At 37.5% G+C, this 12,138-nt stretch overlaps 1 protein-coding gene across 1 annotated transcript; it reads left to right on the top strand.

The window, feature by feature from the left end:
• Nucleotides 1–2,069: 2,069 nt before the first annotated feature.
• On the top strand, nucleotides 2,070–11,440 carry LOC132494107 (oocyte-secreted protein 2-like). Its single transcript, XM_060105144.1, has 4 exons — nucleotides 2,070–2,133; nucleotides 7,511–7,689; nucleotides 9,326–9,429; nucleotides 11,236–11,440. Exons 1-4 carry the CDS (start codon nucleotides 2,070–2,072, stop codon nucleotides 11,438–11,440), a joined length of 552 nt encoding a protein of 183 aa, XP_059961127.1.
• The last annotated feature ends 698 nt before the right edge of the window (nucleotides 11,441–12,138 follow it).

Here is a 12,138-nt window from a genome sequence, read left to right as displayed (position 1 = left end):
TTGATTCTTAAGTGAAACTGGCTTCTACTGTGAGTATGTGGTGGTAAAGAATACAATGATGAGTAACACAGCTTGGTGGCACTGCCTTTCTTGCTTAGGCGGTGGTGTTGACCTTCATTGTTTTTATACATCTGTGCAAAGGTCAACATGGTGAAAAGGGCATATTATGTCTTAGCATTATTGTGAAAATAGTTTTGATCCTGTGGGCCCACAGCATCCAAGGACAACATATTGAGAATCATTGCAGTGGGACAATGTCCTTATTTGCAGGAAATATACTCTAAAATATTTAGGAACGAGGGAGTATCATATTAGCAAATTAGTCCCAAAATGTTCAGGAAAAAATAAGTTATGTATATTTGCAACATTTCTCTAAGTTAGAAGTTGCTTAAAAATAAGATTTATATATTATCTCTGCCTTATCTCTACCCATTTTACATTAAAGTTATATTGCAATTCCATTATCGTTTCACAACAAAATTTGGAATTAAAATTGGAATTTCAGAAAAATGGACTTTGTTCATTCTGTGGCTTTGAATAGTCCCAGGAACATCGCATAAAACCCTGGAATTAACTGTGCTCAAGTTTGAGGAAAATAGTCATGTGTTATATGTTTTTTTTGTACACTATTAATTTTGGCTAGACTGTTTACCTTTATCTCTTTTAATATTCAAAACAAACTTATAAGGTAGGTAGTATCATTATCTCCTTTTTACAGAGTATGAACATGAGCCTTAACTTGTTTAACTTTCCCAAATTTACATAAACTGAGAGTGGAGAAATTAGTCTGATTCTAATTAAGCTCTTAACTAGTAGACACAGGTGCCTTTAGGAAAAAAATATTAGATGCCTATATTGGAATTATTTGAAAGATAAATGTAAAGTTTATGAATTTTAGATGAAAGAAACATTAATAGATGAAAGAAATGTTAATAGCATCAGGAGAAAGTTTTTAGAAAAAAGAAAAGGAAAGACAAAATAATAATGCGGACTTATCTTTGTCTTTCTTTAGCTCTCTTTTGTATTTGTAGTTGGTGACTGGGTTCTCCAGGCCTTCCAGATGCAGGAACTGTGTGAGTCCCCGCCCTGGGGTTTCACTCTCCGTTAGAGGACGTGATGTTGGAAACGAAAGTCCTTTTTGTGACACGTAGGGAAGCCCTGTGCACGTGCTTATTTGAAAGCAGATTGTAACATTGAAAATATAATTCAGATGTCACTAAAAACAATGATAGGCCTTCAACTCAGATTCTTTGAAGTTTATTTACTGTGAGCCTTGATTTCCAAGTTCACTCTAAAACTAAAAATGTCACGATTGACATTTTAGAAAAAAAACAAGAAAAACCTTTAGCTAGAACTTTTATTCCAACTATTAAAATGAATTTATGTTTATTATATATAAAATTATATATACATATGTATATAGAACACGAGGACAAATATATATATTTACCCTTATGATATTGTGTGTGTGTATATCTTGTGTTGTAAGCAAATAACTTTAAGGCTTGACCCAACTACAGTAACTAGAACAATTTATGGAAGAATTAACAGAGATGAATTTGTGGATTTTCTTGAGGTCAAGAAAGACGGTTTTTCTTTAGGTCTCTGTCTCAGGGATTAAAGTCACTTTATCATCTCTGCTGCTGATTCTTCCACAGCCAAACCCATAGAAATTAAGAAATAATAGTCTTTTGATTTCAAATAGGTTATTGAGCATATTAGATGACACCTGAAAATTACCTAGTGAAAACAGTTTTCTATGCTTTAGCTTTTTTTGGAAGTGTGTGCCTTGCCAGCTTCTCAGATGATGTTAACAGGCCTCAGGCACACACAGTTATCAATTAGCACTTTTCACCTGATGGGACTCTTTGAGCATCAGGGTTTGGGTAATCAGGAGAGTGTCAGGTTTTAGTTGGTTGACACTGTGGAAACCACCCCGTAGGTGATCTAACTAAGTAGCAAAATGAAAGCAGCTAAGCATGGGATGCCATATAAAATCACTTAAGCTGTTACCACTTCCTGTTTCCCAAGAAGTCCTGGGCTGGGGGTGTGCTCACATGGAGGTCTCTATGGCTTCAGAAATCTTGATTCTCCTTGCTGCGTTGATTTGGCCTTGTGCTGAGAACATCAATGGTAAATGAATTAGAGAATGCTTCCTTGGCAGGTTACTCAGAATGACTGCTTTCCATCTTTCCAAGCAGGTGTTATACTCCCTATAGAGATCTGATCTTACCATTTGCTAGAAAAGAAATACTTTCAGGCCAACTGGACTTGAGTCTTGACACTGAGGACACATTTTAACTTTCTGCCTAAATGTCTGAGATGTTTCTTTCTTCTATGTTATGATCTTCTATCTGAATCCTCATTTGCAGAGATCCTTCAGAAATAGTCCTCGGCTCTATGTTTTAGGCTGCCCTTTTGAACTCACTGCCAATTACCAGTACTTGGTGGTATTGTAAGATATTTGATTGGATCTTTACTGACCTTCCTGTTTCCAGACCCTTCGTATTTCCCCTTGATGATGACACTGCTCTTTTGTTCCTTTTAAAATTCTATCTGACCTTCACTCATGTTAAATTCATCAGCAGTTCTGCAAAGCCAATAGGATAAAGCTAAATCAGTGTCTGGTCTGTCTATAAATTGATTCAATATCTTTTCTATTATACCTGGAGTAGTCTCCATATTTTTGTGTTATCCAGATGCTTCCCAGCTTCAAGACCAGACTAAATTTCAACTACTCTAAGGCAGCATTTCAATATTACTTTTTGTGTTCTCTAAGTATTTTAAAAAGTCACTTAGATGTTCCTGTTTCCTTCTGCTTGAAGTGGGGTCTTTTCTGGGGAAGTGATATGTGAATTTCTTACCCATTTGGCCTATAAGCCCTTTCTGAACAAGGACCACATTTAGTTTCTGATCCTTCCATTTTACCTAAGATGAATCTTTCAGAATGCCTAGGTTACTGCAGCTCACCCTGTGGCAGTTAATTACTGGCATTTCAGTAATTTCAATCATTTAATTCCATACATGTGGAGAAAGGGCAGTGACCTGTGAGTCAAGAAGAATTCCAGTTATCTGGAAGGGGTGAGTAGGGTGTTCAGGCCTGGCTGTGGTACCTGATGCTTGGGTGCAAGGAAGATTCTACCTCAGTTAGTGTCTGCACAGCTATGCATGTTCCTCAGGCTTTTTCTTAAACAATTTCTCAGCTACTTGAGACACAAGCTCAGAATGTCAAACTGAAACTTGACCCTAAAACTAGTATGAACAAAAAGTAGTGAAGCCAGAAGCATGGACTTCCTGTATGTCCATATCCACTTACCCTTTTGAATCTATCTTAATCCAATTGTTGGATTAAGATTTATTCATTTAGGAAGGATTTCCTTGGTAATCTTATCTAGCTGATGTTAGAACAATATTTTGAACAGGTGGAGAGAGGTGATTTGGCGGTTACAATCACTGATGTAGAACACCTGCCTTCTCCAAAGCCTACTTTTTTCTTAAACATCTCCCTATATTTTCTTACTTTCTTGATGATTTATCCTTAAAAACCAAGAACTTCCAGGCTCAAATGGTGCTGGAGGTATCTCTCTCATTAATCGTAGAAATATTTCTTCATGCTGGGAAGATTCAGATTTTCCAAAGTGTTTAAGAGAATCCTGGATGTCCTCCAAGGCCTACTAGGTCTCTATGACTGGTTTGGGAACTTTCCTCGTCAAGATTTGAATGACTAGCTATTTTCGTTGTGTGATCTTATTTTATTACTTTTCAATGGATATGTAAATGAGCACTGTCACATAGAAAAGAAGATAGTAAATGAGAATTAGCCCCTCTGACACATGACTAGCTTGCTTAGAGTCATGTTAGGCTTATTTGTGAGAAGTATGAGATACTAAAATTTTGATGGCAGATGGTCATTTTTTTAAAGTTTTATTTTTTAATAATTTTAAAAGGTTACACTCCATTTATAGCTATTACAAAATGTTGGCTATATTCCCCATATTGTACAATACATCCTTGTAGCCTATCTTACACCCAATAGTTTGTACCTTCCACTTGCTCACCCCTATATGCCCCCCTCCCCACCAGTAATCACTAACTTGTTCTCCATATCTGTGGGTCTGTTTCTTTTTTGTTATACTCACTAGTTCATTGTATTTTTTAGCTTCCACATAAGTGATATCATACAGTATTTGTCTTTCTCTGTCTGACTTATCTCACTTAGCATAGTGCCCTCCAAGTCCATCCATATTGCTGCAAATGGCAAGATTTTATTCTTTTTTTCTGGCTGAGTGGTGTTCTATTGTATATCTATATCTATACCACATCTTCTATATCCATTCATCTGCTGATGGATGCTTAGGTTGCTTCCTTATTTTGGCAATTGTAAATAATGCTACCATGAACATTGAGGTGCATGTAGCTTTTCATATTCGTGTCTGTTTTTTTCAGCTACATATATCAGATGGTCATTTTTAAAGACACTTGTTTATTTCTTCCAATGACCACCTGTTGTCAATTCCTAAACTAAGATTCATCTATAGGGAAAGAATTTAATGAGTTCTTGCTGTGGAAAAATTATCTGATTCTTAGCATTTCTATAGTTACCATAGAGGAAGAGTTTACTAAGTAAATCTGTGAAGAGTATACGGTCGAGGTCAATTATGATTATGATGTGTGTCTTACAGCACATGTACCAATAATTAATTTTTAGATGAGATATAAACTCCAATTATAATGTCTGGCACATAATGTATTATCAAGATTGGCATCAGTGACAAGTTATCTAAATTGCATTAGGAAAAAAATCTTCCTCCTAATAATTTTTCTGACCACATACTCATTCACCAGGTATCCTCTAAATGCAGCTGTTAAGTAGGCTTTAGACTTGGAACCCCTTACCAATTTACTCATCACCTTATATTCTTCCTGTAGGAGATAATAGCTAGTTATCATCATACCTGAGTCCAACTCCTACTACTGCTTTGCTGTTTCATTTTTTCCTTCTGCCTTTAAAGACATGCTGGTGGGGGATTGGAGGCATTGATCAGACTTCGGCAGTGACTGAATTACTTATTTGTGGAACAAAAGGATACTACCTTTGTTTACTTTCTGGGTTTTGTTAGGTTCCAAAGAGAATTGATGTGCAAATGCTTTCGTTGTGGCTACATTCAGAACATGTGTAGTAACTAAGGAGACCAATGACAGTCTAGGAAATTTGTCTTAAATGTCACCCCAACCCATTGTAGCTTAAGTTCCAGTTACCCGGTAGAATTGCCCCCCTGGAGAGAACTTAACCATTTCAGCCCGGTTTACATCTTGGTCTGAGGCTCCAAGTACAATCAGTCTAATTGGCAGAACTTATATTCGAGCTGACTGTAAATCTTTGCTTTTGGTGGCCTTCACTGACTCATGAATATATTGTATTGCAGTCTACCAGTTTCTTTTAAGCTAATAAAGGTGCGTCTGCAGAATACAAACCCCATCCGGCCAGGAGCAAGAACTCTGTCTTCCTAAAGGTGAGATTACCAGTCAGGCTTTCACTCTCCTGTTCTTCCTTTCTTAAAGTAGAAATTCTGCAATTTCTGTTCATCTAGAAGTCCTGTGTGCAGGTACTACTATCGGCAAGGGCTGTGATTCAAATATATATATGTATCTGTGTTCTGTTTCACTGGGAATATAAAGAAAATTAAGAAATAAGATCCATGTTTAAAGTATTTATTCTAGCTTTGATGATAGGTTGTATTACAGTTGCTTATATTAATGTCAAAATAAGAAGATAAGATTTAAACCCTGTTACTCTAGCTTTTGTAAAACACGAGGAGGCTGTATCAGATGAGGTCAAGAGTCATGTTTTGGATTATGATTCTAATACCTTAATAAATATAGGATATATACTGGATATCTAAGAATAGTCTGTTTGCTTGGAAAAAAAAAGCTTTTTAAAAGTGTTTATTTCTCATTTGTGTCAATAGATACATAAGGTGTATATTGTGACTTGCTTCTTTCTCAATTATTTTTAGATTTATATGTTTATAGGTATAACTATAATTTATTTTCCATGTTGTATGGGATTTGATTATATAAATGCATTACAATTTATTTCGTCATTCTGTTGGTGATTTGGCCTAAAGTATTTTGTTCATTCATTTTTTTTTAACAATATGTTTCATTTACATTTGAACATTTGTTCATTTACATTATTATTGCTAGTATACTTGTAATTTATTTATTTAAATTTTATTTATTTTTGGCTGAGTTGGGTCTTCATTGCTGTGCACGGGCCCTCTCTAGCTGCGGTGAGCAGGGACTACTTTTCATTGTGGTGCACTTTGTGGGCTTCTCATCGCTGGGGCTTCTCTTGCTGTGGAGCACGGACTCTAGGCACGCGGGCTTCAGTAGTTGTGGCTCGCTGGCTCTAGAGCGCAGGCTCAGTAGTTGTGGCACACGGGCTTAGTTGCTCTGCTGCATGTAGGATCCTCCCAGACCAGGGCTCGAACCCGTGTCCCCTGCATTGGCAGGCAGATTCTTAAAGACTGCACCACCAGGGAAGTCCTATACTTTGTAATTTATTGCAACCATCTTACTGCTTTTGTCTTTTTTGGTTTGTTTTTTGTTGTTTTGTCTTTTTACCTTTTCCGCCTCCTTCTATGTTGTTTGAAATTTGCTTATTTTTGTCCTTCATTCTATTTTGTTCTTCTCCAATTTGGCAGTTTTACCATCTAGTTTATTAGGTTCCACACCCTCCCCCCCAACTACTTATCATGCATCTTTAAATACTAAAGCTAATAAATCTTTATTTTCCTTCTGAACAATAGAAGGACCTATGAAATTTAACTCTGGTCATCCCCTGAGAACCTCTGGTTAATGATTGTCTAGCACACTAAGTCAGAATCTAGTACAGTTTTACTTCATTTCCAAAGGGAGAATGACTCAATTAGAAATAGTGATTATTATGACTTACTGAAGATCTCAACGTAGAGGATAGAATGGGTTTTACGTTAAAATTTTCATAAAACTTCCATCCCAGACAGTAGATTTTCTCTCTTCAGACTATTTCCTCTTGTGGTTTCTGGTTCTGGTTGCTCTAGATATGGATTCTACCATACCAACTTTCCTCCTTTTCCCTCTTTGAAAAGTATTACAGAGAATACATCACTCTTCTAATGTACTGCAGTTTATTTCTGTCCCTTATGTGTAGTCCTAACTATATCATCCTCTTTGGAATCTAATTTCTTTAAGAGGAGGCAGGGGGCTAAAAGATAATGATGTTCTTGTGTATTGAATTTTTTCCCTGTGAAATAACTGAAATTTACTTATTTGAGGCTACAATTATGCAGATATTTTGGAAAGTAGTGGTAATATGAAAACCCTCTATATGCTGTTCTTTAAGCTGTGATAACCTTTGCCAGAGAAAGGAACATCTTTTATCACAAAGGGCGTAGCTGGATGTTCTTTGAGCTCCCCCTTAAGATAAATACACATCTGACATTTTCTCATATGATTCTTTCTGCAGTGAAAATAAGTTGTTCTATGGACTGGTTGATGGCCTCCGTAAGCCCATGTGCATACAGCAGCAATTTGTATATATTTGCTGATGAATTATATCTGGGATCGGGTTGCCCTGTGACTCGGATACAAACATATGCCTACGATTTTATATACTCTGTGCATGACTGTGGGATCAGGACAAAGGTAAGAATAATGATTATCTGTTAAAAAAACAAAAACAAAAAACAAACCTAGATATTTTTTCACAATTTTATGCCTGGTGCTAAAATTATTGTCCTGGTTTTTTTTGTTGTTGTTTAAGAACAAATTTTGCTTCTAATTAGAGTAATTTATGGATAGACGACAATACAGTTCCGTACTTGGTCACTGAATATTGAGTCCTCTTTGTGCATAAGATTTAAAGCACGGATTTCCAGACTGGTTAGTGAACTGATTTTAAGTTGTCTTTAGGCTTCTGTTGTATTTCACTAAAGCTCAGGAGATAGTTTTAAATTCCATTCAATGTTCCTAATGTGAGAGGTCACCAATTCTGGGAAGGTATTTTATATTCAACAATAGATCATTTGAATTTACCCATGCTCTTTCAGGATGTGTGTCTCTATGGGGACTAGATTTTTACTGGAATAAAATCTCTGTCAGGGACTTCTCTGGTGGCGCAGTGGTTGAGAGTTCACCTGCCAATTCAGGGGACATGGGTTCGGGCCCTGGTCTGGGAGGATCCCACATGCCGCGGAGCGGCTGAGCCCGTGAGCCACAACTACTGAGCCTGCGCTCTAGAGCCCGCAAGCCACAACTACTGAGCCCACGTGCCTAGAGTCCATGCTCTGCAACAAGAGAAGCCACTGCAATGAGAAGCCTGGGCACCGCAACGAAGAGTAGCCCCCGCTCATCACAACTAGAGAAAGCCCGCGCACAGCAACAAAGACCCAACGCAGCCAAAAATAAATAAATTAAATAAATAAATTAAAAAAAAAAAATCTCTGTCAGTTATTTTGCCAGGCACAAATCTTAAAACTGTGTTGTTGGGGCTTCCCTGGTAGCTCAGTGGTTGAGAGTCCGCCTGCCAATGCAGGGGACACAGGTTTGTGCCCCGGTCCGGGAGGATCCCACGTGCTGCGGAGCGGCTGGGCCTGTGAGCCATGGCCGCTGAGCCTGCGCGTCCGGAGCCTGTGCTCCGCAATGGGAGAGGCCACAACAGTGAAAGGCCCGCGTACCGCAAAAACAAACAAACAAACAAACAAACTGTGTTGTTATCTTGGGGTGTTATTTTTTCATAGATTCCCAAATTTAAACAATTTATATTCATACTATAAAAGTATTTGGGGTCAATGCCTATTTAAAACTGTCACCTATGAATTAGATGTTGTCTTTATTTTAGAGATGAGGGGGCTAGAACTTCAGAAGGTGCTTTAATAATTTGCCCAGGGATGCACAGCCAGTTGGTGGTAGTTTAGATGACAAAACAGGAGGATTCCCCTCCAAAGCTTATGTTTTAAACCACTCTGTTATTTGATCTTCAAATCATCTTTCGCAGAAGAACTACCGAAAACCTTTTGTTAATGCATGATAAAGAGAGCTCTGAGTAACAGTTTCAGTTTGCTCCTATGTACTGTTAAGATATTTTTCCAGGTACTTTAAGTTCACTCTTACAGATGATACTCCTCTTTTCTGTCCCAGTGGGTTGTCAGACCTTTGTATGTACCTGAAGGTGACAGTAGCCATTTCTGAGACCTTGAATGTTTTCTACTTCCTATTCAAATGTGAACATGCCCCCTTTGTTACTAGAAATATCTTCTACTTAACCTTTGTGCTCTCCTAGGTTGTTTCGGAGGATACTCTCCTTTTCCAAACAGAGGTGTACTTTAATCCTAGGAATATACATTGTGACCGTCAGAAAATCCCTTTGGAATGTTCTGCCTCTAGGTGAGTCCAGTAGACCATACTCCTTTTGAATATGTTAGTTTCACCTTTACTTACCATGTGCTTCTGTGGAAGTGTAGATTTTAGAGACTATAACATGACTTGCTCATAAGCATAAGTCCAAATGAACACCAAATTAGCATTTTAAAATATTTTGAGCACTTTTTATTTTTAATTTTAAATTTTAAAATATTCATTTTAGAATAAAAACATTAAAATAACCTAGTTACACAAGATTATATACAGTAACTGAACTTTAAAGCAAATCCTCAGTCACCTTAGTAAGTGGAAGAGTCAAACATGATATTATCTTTCAGTGTTTTCTCCTTCGTAATACTATTTTTTTTTTTTCGGTACGCGGGCCTCTCACTGTCGTGGCCTCTCCCGTTGCGGAGCACAGGCTCCGGACGCGCAGGCTCAGCGGCCATGGCTCACGGGCCCAGCCGCTCCGCAGCACGTGGGATCCTCCCGGACCGGGGCACAAACCCGCGTCCCCTGCATCAGCAGGCGGACTCCCAACCACTGTGCCACCAGGGAAGCCCCGTAATACTTTTTCAAATATATTTTATGGTTCAATTCCATGTCAGGAGAGTAAATGACTAAAAAGTTAAGAGAAAACCAATTCTTCATTTTAATACTAACTCATGGACATACATGAAAGGAAAGGCTTATCAGCCTATCATTAAATGCAGTTTGTTTGCAGTTCTGTGGAACCGAGAGGCTGAATCCCAAAAGGATTCCACATTGGAATAGTAGATCCTGATACACTTTTACCACACCACTGAAGTATTTACCTTGAGTGTTATAAATCTGAGTGAAAAATCTTAGAAACCACCTGAAAACCACAAGGAAAACTTTTATCCTTGTTTAATATATGGAAATAGCTGACATGAAAAAAGAATTTTGAGCTCAGAGCAAATGTGCAATATCTTTTAACATCATCAGAGTCCCTTTTTGGTGGGTGAGGGAGAATTGGTATTTTTAATTGTTGTAAAATATACATAAGATAAAATTTACCATTTTTAAGGGAATAATTCAGTGGCATCAAGTACAACCACATTGTTGAATACTCTTGATCTTCCCTTTAACTTATTTTAAGGAAAGACCAAGGCTGAGAGACTCAGTGATACTCTGGGGAGTAGCTGACCCCTAAATAGAAATTAACAGTTGATTCTGTGTATACACACACACACACACACACACATACACATACACATACTCACATACTCACTCACTCACTCACTCACACATACACTTTCATTCCTATATATTGGCCAGTGCTTAGAGTAATGTAAAAAGTTCTAACCTAATCCCCTCGGGCTATTGCTTCTCCATAGGCTACCAGATTAATAGTGATGACTAAGGCATTTCTATTTTGATTGTAAAATTATTATATTGTTTGCAGCTATCTTTCTTAAAAATGAAGACTAGGCCAACAAAGGTATATGATTAGGTTTTTGGTGCATGAGCTTTACTGCTGTACACACACACACACACACACACACAACACACACAACACACCTCTGTAACCAGTATACTGGGCCACATTAAGCTTTTGACAACTTTTATTGTTCTTAGGATCCATTTGTCTAAGTCTGTTTTACTGGGTGCTTTGGTACTCTACTAAGACAAGTAATACAAATCATCTATTATCCAGAGGGTGTGGGTACCCCTAAATAACCATATTGAAAATGATCATGATGTTAAACAGTGGTAAAAAAAAGAATAGCTTGCCCCCAAATTTAGATTCAGAAAGACCTGGTACCAAGTATGCCAACCCTATCTGCTTTTTGTTTCTCTTCTCTTTAGGAAATCAGTGTGGCTTATACCAGTTTCTACAGATAATGAAATAAAATTGGATCCCAGTCCCTTTATTGCTGATTTTGAGACAACACCAGAAGAGTTAGGATTATTAAATTCTAGTCAAACTGACTCCATATTTACAGAGAAATTGAAACTTGGAAATTGGGCTCATGAATTTTGTTGGAAAAACAATGGTTTTATACAAAAATAATTGCTATAAACCTTTCTTTAGGTATCTGATCCCTAAAACCCCTAATTCAGTGAAGGTCCTGATTCAGTGAAGGTGAATTTTTAGATACTTTTTTTTATTAGGGATATGTCTTATTAATTTAATGTTGACTATCAGATAATCCTATTACCCATTGAATTTTTTTTTTTTTTTTTTTTTTGCGGTACGCGGTCCTCTCACTGCTGTGGCCTCTCCTGTTGCAGAGCACAGGCTCCGGACGCGCAGGCTCAGCGGCCATGGCTCACGGGCCCAGCCGCTCTGCGGCATGTGGGATCCTCCCGGACTGGGGCACGAACCCGTGTCCCCTGCATCGGCAGGTGGACTCCCAACCACTGCACCACCAGGGAAGCCCAACCCATTAAATTTTATTTTTAGTTCTATAGAGTAGATTCAGAAATAGATCTTCAATGACAATAGGATTTAATTGATATAAACCTCTGATGAATATTTTCTAAATACATTTTTTTGAAGAATAAAAAAATAGAGATAGGTATGTAAATGTGCCAGAGACTAAAATTTAATATACTAACTCCCAGGAAAGCCAAAGTCCTTTTATATGAAGATAGTTTAACTTGTGTGGGTTTTCCTAATTAATTAGTAAAGTTGAGTCTTAAAAGTAATTGAATATACATCATATTTGATTATTAAAGAAGGAAATTAGATTTATAGTCTTAGAATCT

This window comes from Mesoplodon densirostris, chromosome 7 (genome assembly GCF_025265405.1).
Source record: "Mesoplodon densirostris isolate mMesDen1 chromosome 7, mMesDen1 primary haplotype, whole genome shotgun sequence".
NCBI lineage: Eukaryota > Metazoa > Chordata > Mammalia > Artiodactyla > Ziphiidae > Mesoplodon > Mesoplodon densirostris.
Note: the sequence above shows the minus strand (reverse complement) of the source record. Positions and strands in the feature narration are given on the sequence as shown.

Excerpts from the sequence above, each read along its gene's own strand:
- LOC132494107 (XM_060105144.1), top strand. The coding sequence starts at position 2,070 with ATGGCTTCAGAAATCTTGATTCTCCTTGCTGCGTTGATTTGGCCTTGT. Across the intron at positions 2,134-7,510 it reads TTGTGCTGAGAACATCAATG|TGAAAATAAGTTGTTCTATG; the intron begins GTAAATGAATTA and ends TTCTTTCTGCAG. Across the intron at positions 9,430-11,235 it reads TTGGAATGTTCTGCCTCTAG|GAAATCAGTGTGGCTTATAC; the intron begins GTGAGTCCAGTA and ends TCTTCTCTTTAG.